The 16,852-nt window shown below is 46.5% G+C and overlaps 1 protein-coding gene across 6 annotated transcripts in view; it reads left to right on the top strand.

Moving 5' to 3' along the window:
- The window catches only part of KNTC1 (kinetochore associated 1), a 33,228-nt gene that overhangs the window by 6,444 nt on the left and 9,932 nt on the right, over positions 1–16,852 (top strand). For all 6 annotated transcript variants that reach the window (XR_009622645.2, XM_087880325.1, XM_087880322.1 and 3 more), the window contains exons 12-45: positions 531–588; positions 728–826; positions 943–986; positions 1,079–1,144; positions 1,583–1,658; positions 1,952–2,071; positions 2,650–2,739; positions 2,838–2,906; positions 3,571–3,632; positions 3,735–3,846; positions 4,797–4,940; positions 5,178–5,234; positions 5,552–5,653; positions 5,822–5,938; positions 6,769–6,912; positions 7,008–7,106; positions 7,197–7,300; positions 8,490–8,595; positions 8,711–8,845; positions 9,493–9,615; positions 10,247–10,313; positions 10,421–10,488; positions 10,605–10,891; positions 11,260–11,432; positions 11,842–11,939; positions 12,148–12,289; positions 12,842–12,901; positions 13,144–13,307; positions 13,578–13,682; positions 14,280–14,408; positions 14,518–14,634; positions 15,200–15,309; positions 15,894–16,095; positions 16,370–16,459. Coding sequence is in view for 5 of the 6 variants with exons in the window: in XM_087880325.1 (XP_087736451.1) it covers positions 531–588; positions 728–826; positions 943–986; positions 1,079–1,144; positions 1,583–1,658; positions 1,952–2,071; positions 2,650–2,739; positions 2,838–2,906; positions 3,571–3,632; positions 3,735–3,846; positions 4,797–4,940; positions 5,178–5,234; positions 5,552–5,653; positions 5,822–5,938; positions 6,769–6,912; positions 7,008–7,106; positions 7,197–7,300; positions 8,490–8,595; positions 8,711–8,845; positions 9,493–9,615; positions 10,247–10,313; positions 10,421–10,488; positions 10,605–10,891; positions 11,260–11,432; positions 11,842–11,939; positions 12,148–12,289; positions 12,842–12,901; positions 13,144–13,307; positions 13,578–13,682; positions 14,280–14,408; positions 14,518–14,634; positions 15,200–15,309; positions 15,894–16,095; positions 16,370–16,459 (3,739 nt within the window). In the remaining variant the exon portion in view is untranslated. The remainder of the gene's footprint in view (positions 1–530; positions 589–727; positions 827–942; positions 987–1,078; positions 1,145–1,582; positions 1,659–1,951; positions 2,072–2,649; positions 2,740–2,837; positions 2,907–3,570; positions 3,633–3,734; positions 3,847–4,796; positions 4,941–5,177; positions 5,235–5,551; positions 5,654–5,821; positions 5,939–6,768; positions 6,913–7,007; positions 7,107–7,196; positions 7,301–8,489; positions 8,596–8,710; positions 8,846–9,492; positions 9,616–10,246; positions 10,314–10,420; positions 10,489–10,604; positions 10,892–11,259; positions 11,433–11,841; positions 11,940–12,147; positions 12,290–12,841; positions 12,902–13,143; positions 13,308–13,577; positions 13,683–14,279; positions 14,409–14,517; positions 14,635–15,199; positions 15,310–15,893; positions 16,096–16,369; positions 16,460–16,852) is intronic.

The raw sequence follows: 16,852 nt of genomic DNA, 5'->3' as shown, positions 1-16,852 counted from the left end.
ATAAAATGGTTGAGCGTTAGGCCTCCTTTCTCGTGGAGGGCGTAAATTTCAGTGGGGAGGAATTAAAAAGCGCCACGTGTCCCTTTAAAGGCTGAAAAAATGTCAGCCATCCCTGGGTGGAGGCTTAGCTCATTACAGTGATCACTTCTCAGTTAAGAAGGAATAGTTTTAAAACAGAAGAACTTGAAATATTTGATGGTCATTGAATGCCCTTCCTTCCTTCCTTCCTTCCTTCCTTCCTTCCTTCCTTCCTTCCTTCCTTCCTTCCTTCCTTCCTCAAACTCCCCCTTTCTCCTTCCTCCTTCCCTCCCTCCCTCCCTCCCTATTCCTTCCTTCCTTCCTTCCTTCCTTCCTTCATCAATCTCTCCCTCCTTCCTTCATCAATCTCTCCCTCTCTCTCCTTCCTTCTTCCCTCCCTCCCTCCCTCCCCCTTCCTTCCTTCCTTCTCTTTCTCTTTCTTTCTTCCTTCCTTCCTTTCTTCATCATCAATCTCTCCCTCTCTCTCCTTCCTTCCTTTCTTCTCTCTCCAGACTGGGGACTGCCAATCTTAAACTGGTTGCTCTGACAACACCTGACCATGTGGAACAGGTATTCACCTCTAATATTTTTTATTATTATTATTAAAGATGTCTTCAGTAGAATCTGGTTGACTTTTGACTATAAAACTGGATCTCCGACTAGTCACAAGACTGATTTTTTTTCCCTTTTGATCTTCCTGCCTTGTTAGATGAAGAGCATTGTGGTTTTTTCACTGCCGGCCATGCACCAGCTGTATGCTCTGGAAGTCACCCCGGTTTCCACACTGGTGCAGAGTGTCATAAATACGGTAGGAACCTCTCTGGCTGGCTGAGGATCTCTGGGAGTTGAAGTCCACAAGTCTTAAAGTTGCCAAGGTTGGAGACCCCTGCACTAAGTGCTACCTAAGCCTTCTTTATCCCACAGGACACAATTTACTTCATGGAGGGAATGTATGAAAACCACCAAAAGTAAGTTTGTTCTTGAATTATATAAAGGTGGGTGGAGGTTGGCTTCCCCATTGTCGTTACAGCTCTATTTTTAACCGAGTGTTTGTTTCTAGATCTTCAGCTGAGCCGGTCTCATTTCTGCTAATGAGAAGCTTGACGGAAGCCTTACCTGAGAACAGGTGAGGGTGTATTTTGGCTGTTGGCCCCAGCCAAACATCAGATGAGGGTCTTGGGGGCATAATTAAGCAAAAGCTCCTGTTGGCTTCACTTGGAGAGACCCTCCTACTCACGCTACTTTCTTCCTTTTGAAGTCAGTAGCTGTTCTGACCTAGGCTTTATCTTGGGGATTGTAGGGGAAAACCAGAATTTTATCCCAGACCGTTAGGTGTTGTCCGTGCAAAGCAAAATAATGGCAGAGATGTGCTAAAGGACATACTGGCAATTTTTTGGCGGCTGGACTTCCAATTCCCAGAATTCTCATCAATGGTTCTGCGGACTCGAATTCTGGGATTTGAAATCCATCCACCTGGATTTTTGCCATGGGTGAGAACCACTGAGCTAAGGAGACCTTTTCTTGGTGACGTCAAAAGGCTGGTAAAAGGTATTTTTCTCCTTAGATTAAGCCGTTTACTCCACAAGCATAAGTTTGCCGAGGCTGAGAGTTTCGCTCTTCAATTTGGATTGGAAATTGAGGTAACAGACTGCTAATAATCCTCCTTCACTTCCTGCTAAAGGGGGGGGGGTTGTGATGTCATACATGTTGTGACATCATTATGCAAATCGTGCAACTTACATCATTGGTCTCAGCGGTGATGTCACAGCAGGTGAGGGACATTCGAACAGGTGATGTAAAAAGCTAACCAGCCTCCCGTTGGGGGGATATTAAGCTAGCACAGAGGTCCTTGCTGAAGACCGGGAAAGGAATAGTTTGAAGGGACGACTAAAGTACTTTTTAATACCCTGCACGATTCTTTTAACAAATACAGCTTGTCTACAAAGTAAAGGCAAACACCATTTTGGAAGGTTTGGCTTCTGCTGGTAGTGAGGACCAGTCAGCCTGGCTAAAACTTGTACTTCAAGCGAAGGAAACCTTGAATAAAATAAAGGTAACTGTTTCTTACGTACATAGGAAATACAAATATTCAGGACTGGGGGGAGACTGACATATGGTACTGCCCAGTGGTGAAATGTAAAATTGGTTACTACCGGTTCTGTGGACGTGGCTTGATTGGGGGGGGAGGGTGTAATGTGACTGGGTGGGCGTGGCCAACTTTTTGTTTTTCTTTTTTAAACTTTTAAAACCATTTTTTCTACAATCTCTTCGGCCGAAGTTGTAAAAAAAAAATGCTTTTAAAAGCCTCTGACGATCCCAGCTGAGTTGCCTGATCAGCAGAGGCTTTTTTTTCTTTTAAAAACATTTTTTCTACTACCTCTTCGGCCGAAGAGGTTGTAAAAAAAATGCTTTTAAAAGCCTCTGATGATCCCAGCTGAGCCGCGCGATCATCAGAGGCTTTTTTTTTTTTTTAACTTTTAAAAGCATTTTTTCGGCCGAAGAGGTTGTAGAAAAAATGCTTTTAATTTAAAAAAAAAAAAAAAAGCCTCTGATGATTGCGTGGCTCAGCAGGGCATTTGGGGGAGGGGGGTGGTACTGCCTTTTAAAAACGTTAAATTTCCTTCTCCGTAGGATCACTCATTTGTGGTGGAGTATTGCATGAACACTCCTTGGCCGACCTACGAAACAGCTCAAGAAATGCTGAATTATGCTCGGATGACGGTAGGTTTATGGTTGGCGCGTTCATAAAAATCGGGGACTTTCAGGGTCCTTTGAGATTTGGGGCACCAAACCAAAAATATTTCCACGATCCCTTTCAGATCCTAAAGAAAGAAGATGGATCTGTTACCCATTTCACGAACGTGGATCCTGCCTCACTCCTTACAGAGGTAAAGAGAACAAACGTCATAAATCTGTGGTTTCCTTCTTGGGCCAATTTTGAGGTCCGATATAGCAGTGGTGGCGAACCTTTTAGACCAGAGCTCCTCAAACTTGGCAGCTTTAAGACTTGTGGACTTCAACTCCCAGAATTCTCCAGCCAGCATAGCTGGCTGGAGAATTCTGGGAGTTATGTCCACAAGTCTTAAAGCTGCCAAGTTTGAGGACCTCTGTTTTAGACACTGAGTGCCCAAACTCTGCGCGTGCATGCCCAAACTAAAAAGTGCATGTATGAATGTGTGCATTCATGGACATGCACAGATGTTCACGGACACGCGCAGACGTGTGCACATACGCAGCAGAGACCCGAAAACCAGCTGGTCGCTGGGAGGTGGGGCATCCCAATACCGGCAGCAAGAGGTCAGATCTTTTTCTTTCGTCAGCTTCTGTTTCGTCGTTTGCAGGGAAACAGAAGCTCACGAAAGAAAGCTCTGACCTGGGACTCTGGCATGTGTGCCACAGGTTCACCATCACGGCAATATAATGTTGTCAACTTCTATTCCAAAACCATTTAAAAAAAAAAAAAAAATCAGGACCTGCTGCTGAATTTTCTCACGCGTGTTTTTGCTTTTCACATGTTGAAGGATTTTCTGCCTTTTTTTTTTTTTTTTGCAGGTGCTGCGAACGCAAGCGAAACTGACGACCTTTTATGGGGCTTTTGGGCCAGAGAAATACAGGTGGGGTTGTGTGTCTGGTGGTAAGCAAGGCCTCCCTTTTCATAGGTGCGTTTGCACATCTCGGCACAAGGGAATGTTGATTGTGCATTGTTTCCTCCCCAGTGGAACGGCGTGGTTAGAATTTCTCAACAATAAGAACATCGTCAGCTACATCCTTTCACAACTCAAAGGAGGGAGCCTCTCTTCCGCCCAGTATCTCTGGTTAAGGCATCAGGTAAGTGGCTTCCAGGTGTGTTTGTTCCGTCGTAGAGTTGACTATTAAGGCTCCTAGGACGTCTTCCATACTGGAGGCTGGTGGCTCTCTCAAATTTGTAGGAGGGGGTTTCTGAACCGTTCCTTGGTCCCAAGAAGCTCTTTGTGAGAGCTGCACACTAAGCCAGCAGCTCTGCAATCTCATCCAGCCCATCTTTAAGCCATTTAGATTTACAGATTAACAGAGTTGGAAGGGACCTTGTAGGTCATCTAGTCCAACCCCCTGCCCAAGCAGACCCTCCACCATTTTTGACAGGTGGCAGTCCAGTTTCTTCTTGAAAGCTTCCAGTGATGAAGCTCCCACAACTTCCGAAGGCAACTTCTGTTCCATGGGTTGATTGCTCTCACTGTCAGAAAATTTCTCCTTATTTCCAGGTTGAATCTCTCCTTGATCAGTTTCCATCCATTCTTCCTTGTCTGGCCTTCGGGTGCTTGACCCAAAACAGCTTGACCCCTTCCTCTCTGTGGTAGCCCCTCAAATGCTGGAAGACTGCTCTCATGTCTCCCCTAGTCCTTCTCTTCACTAGACCAGTTCCTGCAACTGTTCATCGTATGTTTTAGTCTCCAGTCTCCTAATCATCTTGGTTGCCCTTCTCGGCACTCTTTTTAGGGTCTCAATCTCTTTTTTGTAGTGTAGAGACCAAAACTGGATGCAGTATTCTAGGTGTGGTCTTAGTAAGGCTTTATAGAGTGGTATTACTACCTCCCTTGATTTTGATTGTATCCCTTTGATTGTATCCCTCTGTTAATGCAATTTAGGATTGGATTGGCTTTTTTGGCTGCCGCCGCACACAGCTGGCTCCTATTTAATTGGTTGTCCATAAGACTCCAGTTAAATTAAGCCTCCATTAAGACTCCATTCACAAGTGCCTTAATCCCTTGGTGGTGAGAACATCTCTCTTTCTCCTGCAGGCAGAGTTGGAAAGAAGCTTCAGTCAGGAAATGCTGGATGATTTGCTTGAGTCGATCTCGGGGACGCTTCCTCTCCAACAGCTGGCTCTGTGGCTGAAGGAGGTGGTCCTTCCTTTCGTAAGGCGGGTTCTACCTCACGGACAGGTAAGGTCCAGGAAACCCCTATGAGGAAGGACCGAGGGCAGAGTAGAGAGGTTGTTCTGGAAAAGGGAGGAGGAGAGAATGCCTTACAGAAGGGCCCCAATTTACAGCCAATGGTTTAGTGCAGGAATGAAATGCTCCCGGTTCGGACCGGGTTGCCCGATCCCGGTCCCATCCAGGCTCTGGATATAAGATTAATAAGTAACCCAGGTTGATAACTTTTTTTCTCTCTCTCTCCAGAAAAGAGTAGCAAAGTGGTTGGAAGAACGTGCTCGAAGCCTTGAACTGACTGACAAAGTAAGCTCATTTTAATTGAGTCTTTAGAGACGGCGTTATTTATTTTATTTTATTTATTTATTGCAATTTATATGCCGCCTTTCTCCCTAGGGACTCAAAGCGGCTTACAAAATGACAACTTCAATACAAGTCACAATACGATACCAAATTAAATCAGTAACCCAATTAAAAAACGATTTAAAATTATACCAGTGTACCCCCAAACGGATCAGTTTAATTGGCGGAAGAGCCACATCTTCAGCTCGCGACGGAAGGAAAGAAGGTTATCCTTCCTCCCAAAGTTGTCTGATTAATCGTTGCTGTTTTGTCCCAAACAGGCCAACTGGCCAGAAAATGGACTTGCGCTGGCACAGGTGTTTTTCACCAGCAAAGATGTGGGTGATATTGGACTGGCGTCTTTCTCCCACTGGGATTTTTTGGTAAGTGTCTTTGGCTAAGGCTGGCTTGGGGGGGGGGATTCTGGGAGTCGAAGCCCCCCACAGCTTAAAGTGGTGAAGTTTGAGAGACACCGGATGCCCCAACCAAGAAAAGAAAAGGAAAATTTTTGCCTCTAGAAAATGAGACTTGGTTGCGTTTGGTTTTTACAGAAGGACAGTGAAGATAAGGAGATCCACCGCCTGATGGATCTGATTGGCGCCTTGCAGAATTTGGTAGATCTGTACAGGAAATATAACTGTCGTCTGGCTCTCTGCGACTTTGAAAAGGTGGGAGGAAAAATAACCCCCCCGTGAAGCTGTCGTTTGTAAGGAGAGAGTCTGGGGGTGTCTGTCAAAAGCTTTTTGCAGTTGGGGCGAATGGCATCATCCTATCGTTGGGCACACAGTGAAGATTTTCACCTCTGCTGGTTCTTAAAGCAATGGAAAGCCTATGGCACACGGAGCCATATCTGTGGGCACACAAATGTTGCCCTAGCTCAGCTTCAGCATGTATGTGTGCGCCGGCCAGCTGATTTTTGGGCCTTCTGGACCCACCGGAAGTCGGGAAACGGGGTGGAGAAGGCCATTTTCATCCTCCCTAGGCTCCAAGAAAGTCTCTGGAGTCTGGGGAGGGCAAAAAACAGGCCTACCGGGCCCACCGGTAACCTTTTTGCCATCACGTGCCAAAAGCGTGGGGAGCGTGAGGGGGCGGGGCAAGGAGGGCATTGAATTATGGATGTGGGCACGCATGCGCACGATCCCCCCCTACGCTTCCCCACGCTTTTGGCAGCAAAAAGGTTAGCCATCACTAGACTAAACCAGACTTGTTTGCAGCTTCAGAGCTTAACACAGAGCCACGCCCAGGCTCCTTCTCAGTTTCAGTTTCCAAGCAGTCCTCATTGGCTGACTTAGTTGCTATGCCTATTCATTGGCTGACCTTGTTACCATGTCTTCCTGGGCGTGAATATTCTGACAGAGCGCGGGATATTAAAAAATAGAGAATAAATCATTATGAAGAAGACTTGTGCTCAGCTGCCTGTATTGTATGGATCCGCTTCTTTTCTGAACAATTATCAGTCTTGGTTTCCTTCTCCCCCCCCCCCCCACCCATCCTCTAGGAAACCGCAAACACAATTGTGTTCCGTATGCTTGACAAAATCCTGGCAGCTGAACTCCTCCCTGCGGCTTTAGAGAAGTATATCGCACCGTACATGTGTCACCATCGTCTAGAAAAAGATGAAATTCTCTTGCAGTACATAAAGGTAGAGACAAGTTCCTGATCTCGTTCGACTTTGTTGGGTTGGTTTTTTTTCCCCCAAACTCCCCTGCCTCTTTCTGAATCTTTCACCGCCCCCAGGACCTGCTGTTGTGCCACTGCACACAATCGTCCTCCATTTTCGACACCACATGGGAAGCGAAAGCCATAGCCGTCTTGGGTTGCATGTCCAACTTAGAGGTGCGTCAGGCCAGAAAATGACTCTCGCCGCTCCAAATTGCGGGATGGGAAATGTTTTGAGCTGGATAATGATCGGGTTGTTCTTTCCAGTTGATCTTCGAAGGGGTGCTGGCCATAATGCATAGCGCCGTGGTTCCTTGGAGCCCGGGCGTGGAAGATCTAGTTCAGCGGTACCTGGGCATGGAGCATGCCAGGTAAGAGAGGGATGGGCAAAACTCCGCTTTAAAGGTTGAATCTCCCTCAAGAGGTTTTCTCTGCGGGAAGAGAACGGGCCTTCCGAGCCACACAATGACACAGGGGCTTTAAAGCGAGGGACCTTGACAACTTTTAAGACTTGTGTTGTGACCTAGGCTCACTTAGTCATTACAGGACACAATTAGTCTCCAACAAAACTATTTTATTATAACAGCTGAGAATTACTTCATTCCCAGCTGAGTCCAAATTAATTCCAAATCAAGTCCTTCAGAAAAAGTCCTTCGGGTTTATCACAAACCTTTGTCTTCTTTGGCACCCTGCCAAAGGCCTTTCTTGGCAAAGCTCCATGAAGTTCAGAAGCAAGAGAGGCCGACTGGAAAACAGATTTAGCAACTTTGCTTTCCTACAAAGAGCCCAAGAGACTTTGCTGCTCTTTTAAGCCTTATGGGAGGGGCCAATCATCTCCTGGCCTTACTCCCGAGTCGTCCTTTTTGCATTAGCTGCTCTTGCCTTCTGGAAGCTCTGCGCATGTGTGCACTAGGAACAGGATCCTCCTGTTCCTCTGCCTCTCTGCTGTCTGACTCTGGAGGCTCCGGAGCCCGCACATCACTCCCAGATGGCCTTGGCCCCATCTCTGCCTCTGACGCAGAGCCCTCGCCCAGGCCTTCCCCAGACTCCAGGACTGTCCGATGGTCCTGCCCAGCCTCCTCACTGTCCGACTCCGCTGCCAGCTCCGCAGGCTGCTGGCAATCCACAACAACTTGTGGACAACAACTCCCAGAGTTGAAGCAAAGCTGGCTGAGGAACTCTGAGAGTTGAAGTCCACAAGTCTTAAAAGTTGCCAAGGTTGGAGACCCCTGCTTTAAACCTCTTAATGATGCACCCATGAATGAGAAAAATGATTCTTCTCTGACAAAGACAGACCCTCTTCTAGGAGACCCACTTAACAGGTGTCTTAACAACAGAAATTTCGGGCTGAATTGTGGTTGTAGGACTTCCCGTATTGGCTCAGTAGCCCGTTGGACCGCCAGTAGTCCTGAGTCATTGAAAAGCTCTGAAGTTGCCTTGCTTGGCGGGGGTTTTACCCCTCCCGTGTCAAAAAGGCCTGGGTTAGACCTCCCGGCCATCTGGGTCAATCATCTCCATAACCCACAGCAACCCTGTAAAAGGAGCTGCCTTTCCTGGCAGGGTGAAGCTGCTCGAGGAAGGTTACCGGCTGATGGAGATGAAGAAGCTTCTGCGGAGCTATGGCATACGAGACACCAATCTTTTGAACGATAAGCAGATGATTCTGGTAAGGAACTCCAGTCCACTCTTGATAAATGCTCAGAAACATCCCATAATTTTGACCCAAAAAACCCCCCGAAGAACCTTCTCTGTTGACCTGATGCTTGGTTTTTCCCCTCCAGATGCTGGCCAAGTACATCCTTAAAGAGGACACGCCGTCTGCTTTGGGAGACGCCCTGAAAATCATAAAGGCATACATGTTGCCCACTGCCGAAGTCTACGTTTGGAAGATCGCGGACCTCATCGACAAAGAAAAGGTGCAGATCGGGTCCCTAAAGCCCCGAGTTCAAATGCAGGTCGAAGCCCTGAGTTCGAATGCAGTTAAGCAGAGAAAAGAGATATTTTGTCAATGTGGGGCTCCCTAAAGCGCCTTATGGTGAGAACAATATTCAGCTTAAGGGGAAAGAGGTACTCTTTTTCTAAGCACGTGGAACATCTGTATGATTAGTATTGGACATACCGTATTTTTTGGAGTATAAGACGCACCTTAGTTTTTGGGGAGGAAAATAAGAAAAAAGCTGATTGGCAGGTGGATCAACCTCCGGAATACCCCCAATCAGCTGTTCCCAGAGGTGAATTTTAGCAACAGGTTCCTTAGTCATCAGCTCTGCGCGTTGCTTTTTTTTCTGCCTCTGAAACTTCTGAAACTCTGTTTCAGAAAAAACTTTTTTTCCTGCTTCTGAAAGCCTCCGAAACAGCTTCAGAAAAAAGCCTCTGAAGCTCTGTTTGGGGGCTTCTTTTCTGAAGCTTCGTTTCTCATGCTTTTTTCAGCCTCTGAAACCTCTGTTTGAGAAGCTACATTTGGAGTATAAGACGCACCCAGATTTTTCACTCTCTTTTTTGGGGGGGGGAAAGGTGCGTCTTATACTCTGAAAAATACGGTAATCCTCGGATGTGCTTACAGGGAGAAGATGTCCTGGATCTACTGAAGTCTCTGCCTCCGTCTGAAGCCGTGGAAATTGCGGAGAGAACCTTGATTTGGGGGAAAATTGTATTGGAGGAAGAAGTGGACACCGTTGAAGAAAAGGTCCATCTTTTCGGGGGGGTGGTGGAGTCTTATATTAATACCACAATTACTCTTACAGCTGTGACCAATTGGCTGGGGAGCTTTGTTAATATCAAGGGCCCCGTTACTTCAGGGCTCATTATTGGCAAGAGTCTGCACCTTGACAGATAAAACTGCTTGCAAATAAGGTGAGGTATCAAAGCACGACTTGGGTGTGAAAACATTAAATTGCTATCCAAAAGAGCGATCAAACAATCTTCATGATTAAATAACAGACTGGTGAAAAAATGAAAGTCGACTCAGTTTTGTCTATGGAGATTCTCAGCCACCCAGGTCATGGTTCCCCCAAAGGTGCTTTTTCAAAAGGCAGCTGGACTTCGTTTTTCTTTGAAGACGTTTCGCTTCTCATCCGAGAAGCATCTTCAGTTCTGACTTCAGTCCTGATTTCTGAAGTCAAAACTAAAGAAGTTTCTTGGATGAGAAGCGAAACGCCTTCAAGAAAAAAAAAGTCCAGCTGTCTTTTTTAAAAAAGCATTTTTGGTTTGACTCAGGTTTATTTTACTGAAAACAAAAATTTTGTTGTTAGGTCTTCTTCCTGTGCAGAGAATCTGGATTCTTATGTCTTTCTTTCCTTGTTTTGCTTCACCAACAGAAAAGGCACCTGCAGGTGAAAAAGGCCTTGGTAGAAATTCTCAAATTCCTGCTTAATCTCCAGAAAGGTAAATGTTGCACAATTTGTGTTTTTCTTATTTGTTTGTTTGTTTTTAAAATTGGGAACAATTCAATAATCATTCTCATTCTTCCTTTCTTTTTTTTTTTTGGACAGAAAATCATTTGCAGAAAGAAGAGCGTGAGAAAGAGTTGGAAATCTTTAGAATTCTGGTAGCTCTGCAGGTGAGACGAATGTGGCATTGAGAACACCTTGCCAAGGTTAGCTTTCATTTCACTGGTGGTTGTGAAAGTTGACTTGGCCTGACTTTCATGCTTCGGCTTTTTTCTTTCTCCTTCAGGAGAGTTTCGAGATCTGCATTTCGCTCAAGGATTTCTGCGATCCCTCACGGACGGCTCAGCTCCTCGAAGACCACATCCGAGCCTACGAAAAAGCAAGGAGACGCAGAAACCGGCAGGGAGAAGGGGAGGCCAAGCCGGGAGATCCCAGCGTGAAGAAAGAGTTGACTCAAATGAGATTGTACCGACTGGGGTTCCTCCTGCAAAAGTCAGAAGCTGAAATGGGGGCACGGTTGGCTCTCCGAGCATTAGACGATGGGAAGGTTGAAGAGGCGCTGCAGATATGCAGGTGAGCAATAATAAAATTCGGGTTGCGGTCGATGGCTTGATAATTATCAATACATCTGAATCAGTGGTGAAATCTTTTGAGGTTTGTCACCAAACCTCTGCTGGCTGAGGAATTCTGGGAGTTGAAGTCCACAAGTCTTAAAGTTGTCAAAATTGGAGACCCCTGTTCTAAAAGACCTCCAGTGATGGAGTACCCACACTTTCTGGAGATAAGCCATTCCACGGGTTAATTGTTCTCACTGTTGGAAATTTCTCTTTAGTTCTAGCTCTAGGTTGCTTCTCTTCTTGATTAGTTCCCATCCATTCATTGTTCTCTTGTCTTCTGGTGTTCAATTCTTTCCTTTTTTTTCTCCCCTTGATTCGGTTAAGTTACTTTTATGAATCCCACCATAACGAAGAGGCGGGACGGCTGTTGTTCCTGGTGTCTCAAAAGCTTTGTCATATGTTGGGGTCCAATATTCCTATGGTGTTGCCAGAAGGACAAGATCTTCCAGATACGATCTACTGCATGGCTTGTCAAGCTGCTACACTCTGCAGTCCGGGTAAGTAATTAGAAATGCTTTTGCTTGTTAGCTTCTGGTTTAAAAAAAAAAACAAAAAACACTTCTCTAAATAATTACATCACGATTCTCAAATTTAGTGATTTTTAAAAACTGGCCCGCTGCGAGGTTGATGGCTTTTTCTCCTTAATCTTAACTGAAGGACCAATGTAGGGATAATTCACGTTAAAATAAAATAACAGTGGCACAGTAAAATGTCTCAAAAAGAAAGCTATATTTTAGGGAAGTGTATTGAATACAACTTTTCTATAAGCCTTTTCTAAATCCCATTTGACGGCTCAACAGCATCTCCTAAAATTATATTTGCCTCAGGATGAAATTTAACCTGTTGGGTGACGGCACAAAATGATTTCCTTTTTAACAATATGCTTATCCTTCTCCCCTTTCCCAGATCTTTTTCTAGATATCTTGGAGTTTTGTAAATACACTTCATTTGCCCATGAAATTTATGCCAAATGCCAAATGGAAGATTTTGGGTTTATACCACAGGTAAAGTAGCGCTTGTTTGGTTTCACTGTATTTACTACGAAGTTGTCCCTGGTGGTTGGGCCTTCAGAGGACTCTCAACTTTGTCTTTTATAATAATAATAATAATAATAATAATAATAATAATAATAATAATAATAATAATAGGAAAATGCTCTCTCTTTGCTTAGGGACCTCTTGACGCCCAAGTGACATTTCTTCCCTTGTTTAGGCAGGCTCTCTTGATACCGATAAAGACCCTTACGGAGACTGGACGTTTGAGGGTTTCTTTACTGAAGACGGGGCCGTTCTCGACACCCCCACCGTGCTACCTTTTGCGTACAAAATTGTTTCCTCCCTTGTGCCTCTGGCAGGTAGATTCAGCCTCCTCCATCTCTCCTTCACGGTTCACTCGCTTTAAGCCCCGTGTTAAAATTCCACACAGAAAGAAAACTTTTGGCCTCGTTCTGGAGGACCTGAATTGCTAGACGATGCTCCACGGTGCTGTGAAAGATCTCCAGCACGTGAGGCCTTGGGGGTAAAGGTAAAGGTTCCCCTCGCACATCTGTGCTAGTCGTCCCTGACTCTAGGGGGCGGTGCTCGTCTCCGTTTCAAAGCCGAAGAGCCAGCGCTGTCCGAAGACGTCTCCGTGGTCATGTGACCGGCATGACTCAATGCCAAAGGCACACGGAACACTGTTCCCTTCCCACCAAAGGTGGTCCCTATTTTTCTACTTGCGTTTTTTACCTGCTTTCGAACTGCTAGGTTGGAAGAAGCTGGGAGAAGTCACCGGAGCTCACCCCGTTACGTGGCACTAGGGATTCGAACTGCTGAACTGCCAACCTTTCGATTGACAAGCTTAGCCACTGAGCTACCACGTCCCTGACCTTGGGTGAAATTCAGTTAGAAATTCTCTTCTCTTGCAGAATGGAAAGCTTCCCCTCCTTTGGGATCTGCCAGCCTGGCGTATTGTCCGCTCGAACAAGGTACTCCGGGATTACGTAGACAGTTCGTGGGGTTTGAGTCAAGATGCATGAGATTAAATGGGCAAGACGTCAGCGGAAGGATGGAGTTCCCTTGCTCCTTTTGAACACTTGAATATTTCTGCAACTGTGGCTGGAAAGAAAACCCTCAATGACAGCCAAGGGTGCAGTGTGTAACTTTTAAGATACATGGACTTCAACTCCCAGAGTTCCCTTTTTTTAATTTTTTAATTTTTTTGCTGTAGGAAGAAGCAGTTGCCGTTTGTGCAAGGACACAATCTTCGCTCTGCTTAGCAGCCTCCAAGAAGGCAGCCAGTACGAGCTGGCTTTAGGGCTGATCTCCTACTCTTTCGGCTCCCTCTTTCAGCACATGATCTCCAACAACATGGATGTCACGCTAAGTAAAAAGGTAAGAGCTGGTTTGGTTGAGTCGAGAAAGCAGGAGATGGTGAGTTCTAGTCCCTCCTTAGATATGAAAGCCGACTGGGTGACTTTGGGCCAGTCCCTCCCTCTCAGCCCAAGCCAACTCACAGGGTTATTGTAGCAGGCAAAACAGGAGGCGGAAAGTGTGTTGGATCTGTTTGCCGCCTTGCGCAACTTGCCAAAATAAAAAGGCGGGATAAGGGTTTTTTAAAAAAACGTCTGTTATGGTTCCCCCTTCTCGTTTTGTGTCCGTCAGCTGCACGACCAGGAGATGCTAGAGGAAGTGCGCGCGTTCTTCCTGGCAGTGATGCAGAATTCGACCTCGCTCATCCAGGGCATCGTGACGGCTTTGTTGCACAAGGTGAGTCTGTAGCAGGTGCCCGTCGAGGGAGTGAGCAAGTGAGGGAGTTTGGGGGGATCGTTTCAGTTACCGTATTTTTCGGAGTATAAGACACACTTTCCCCCCCCCCAAAAAAGGTTGAAAATCTGGGTGCGTCTTATACTCCGAATGTAGCCCCGCCCAGCTTCTCAAACAGAGGTTTCAGAGGCTGAAAAAAAGCACCCGAAACGAAGCTTCAGAAAAGAAGCCTCCAAACAGAGTTTCAGAAAAAAAAGCCTCCAAACAGAGCTTCAGAAAAAAAGCCTCCAAACAGAACTTTAGAGGCTTTTTTTTTCTGAAGCTCTGTTTTGGAGGCTTTCAGAGGCAAGGAAAAAAGTTTTTTCTGAAACAGAGTTTCAGAAGTTTCAGAGGCAGAAAAAAAAGCAAGGCACAGAGCTCACAACCAAGGAACCTGTCGCTAAAATTCACCTCTAGGAACAACTGATTGGGGGTATTCCAGGAGGCCGATCCACCTGCCAATCGGCTTTCTTCTTACTTTCCTCCCCAAAAACTAAGGTGCGTCTTATACTCCGAAAAATACGGTAATTGGGGGTGGGGGGGGCTCTCTTTTTTCCACAGGTGTTCAACAGCCACTGTGTGGATCATCAGCTGGCCTTTGGCTACTGCACCCTCTTGCCCAGAGCCGTGGTATTTGGAAAACTCTGGGACGTCGTCAACCAAACATCCCAGAACTACAAGAAGATCCTGGTAAGCCGTGAAGCTTGTTCGGAAAAAGATGCATGAGGCAGGACTTCAGAGCTGGTGGGCCTCTCCTCAGCCCACCCGTGCCGTTTCTCCCCAAATCCCCCTCCCCCAGGCTGTGGCTATTGTGGGAACCCAACTAGCTCTTCACTATGAAGACCCCCAGGAGAAAGAAGCTTTTGAGGACTTGGTCACGGACGCCGAATGGGGCATCGCGCTCGGAAAACTTGGGGTGAGTCCAGTGGTGAAATCCAATTTTTTTTTTAACTACCGGTTCTGAGGGCGTGGCTTGGTGGGCATGGTGTGGCTTGGTGGGCGTGGCATGGGAAGGATATTGCAAAATCTCCATTCCCACCCCGCTCTGGGGCCAGCCAGAGATGGTATTTGCCGGTTCGCCGAACTACTCAAAATTTCCGCTACCGGTTCTCCAGAACCTGCTGGATTTCACCCCTGGGTGAGTCTCTTTGCTGAAATATTCAGGTTTGGAATAAAAGATTATGGGGTAATTCTAGCCACTTCTGTTTCTCCCCCCCCCTGCCCCCCCCCGGGTTTTGCAGAAACTGCATTATGTCTGCCTTTGTCTGGCACTAAAAACCAAACAGATGGTCAGGTATTGCTGCCTTCGTCCCTGTTTTTGGTTGCCCCAAAGAAATAGGGGAGGCAAGAGGGAACATCAGGTCACCATTGATCCCTGGAAGTCAAGAATTGGAGACCTGAAATTATAGGTTAGAAAACGGGGGTCCCCAAAGGCCTTTGTTTGCTAAACTGAATGCTGACGCGGGTGTTTTGCGGGCAAGATCTCTTTCCAGAATATATTCCGGATGCCGTCGGTAAGGAAGAAGGAGCTTCTAAGGACCTTGGTTCAACACCCAAATGCAGATACCAGCCTCATCCTGAACTTCTGCAGGTAAGGAAGCTGAAGCCCCCTTTCATTCTCTACGTTGAAAATGACAAATTTAAACTGAATTCAGACAAATCAAGAAAAATCTGGAATTGCATGTGGCACATTTCCTGACCTTTCTTATACAGAAATTATCGCATTTCACCAAATATTTGATTTGATTAGGGAACTTTGGCCCTTCCTTCCTTCCTTCCTTCCTTCCTTCCTTCCTTCCTTCCTTCCTTCCTTCCATCCATCCATCCATCCATCCATCCATCCTTTCCTCCCTCCCTGAATCCCATTTCCTTCCTTCCTCCCTCCCTCCTTTCTTTTTCTCTTTCCCTCTTTCCTCCTACTCTCCCTTCCTTTCCTTTCCTTTCCTTTCCTTCCCTCCCCTTCCCTTCCCGCCCTGATTCCCATCTCCTTCCTTCCTCCCTCCCTTCCTTCCTTCCTTTTCCCTCCTTTCTCTTTCCTCCTTCCTTTCTCCCTCCCACCCTCCCTCCCGTCTTTCTTTCTTTTTCCCTTTCCCTCCTTCCTTTCTTTCCTCTCCTCCCCTCCCCTTCTCTCCATTCCAAGTCCTTTCTCCCTTTTGATCTGTTCTCCTGTTTCAGAACCTTCCACTTAGATACGGACGCCGCCCTGCAGGTCTACATTGAAACCCAGCTCCAGGATGCCAGCTGGGATAAAGGAGAATTGGAGCCGGGGGCCGGGAAGGAGCCTCACGTCCTGGCGGTGGCCAGAGCGGTCAAGACCATCCCGCTGCTTAGCAGCACCACAGGGTTGGTGACCAGCCTCAGCGCCATGCTCCACAAGGTAACGTAATGTTGTTTTGCAGGGAAGAACGATGCTGGTTTGATTTAAGCCGGGATTTAAAATTTCCCAATCATGGTTATCCGAAGCCAGTTAATGCAAAGGGTAATAAAGGCCATGGGGAAGGTGGGATATATTTGAGCTTGAGGATGGGGGTGCTGAGGGGGGGCGGGACAGAGGATCCCCTAACCCCCAGTTAAGGGATGAGCTGCTTGAAAGAGGCTCTCTAATCACAAAATCATTGATCAACCTAGTTTGCTTTTGATTGGGGAACCAGGTGGATCCGTATAACTATGAAATCATCGAAAGCCTTTTGACGGTGATCGAAAGAGCTGGAGGTCAAGCCACAGGCTTCCCACTGAACTGGGTAAGAAAAGGGGAGCTTTGTTATCCCAGGACTGGCTGGGGAATTCTGGGAGTTGAAGTCCACGTATCTTCACGTTCCCACGGTGGAGAAAAAGCTTCTTTCTTCTCCTTCTTTCTTTCTCTTTTCTTTCTTTCCTTCCTTCCCTTCCCTTTCCTTCCTTTCTCTCTCTCTGCTTCCTTCCTTCCTTCCCCCTTCCCCTTCCTTCCTTTTCTCTCTCTCTGCTTCCTTCCTTCCTTCCCCCTTCCCTTTCCTTCCTTCTTTTCTGATCTGGTTTACCAAGTAGACTATGTTTTGTCCCAAGAATGCTGCCCTGTGCGTTCCATTAGGACACTTCAATGGCTGTGTAAATATTGAGTGTAATGTCATCCAGTTGCTTTTATTGTGTGTATCTAT

This window comes from Pantherophis guttatus, chromosome 17 (assembly GCF_059756535.1).
Source record: "Pantherophis guttatus breed Tessera chromosome 17, ASM5975653v1, whole genome shotgun sequence".
In the NCBI taxonomy this organism is placed as follows: domain Eukaryota; kingdom Metazoa; phylum Chordata; class Lepidosauria; order Squamata; family Colubridae; genus Pantherophis; species Pantherophis guttatus.
Note: the sequence above shows the minus strand (reverse complement) of the source record. Positions and strands in the feature narration are given on the sequence as shown.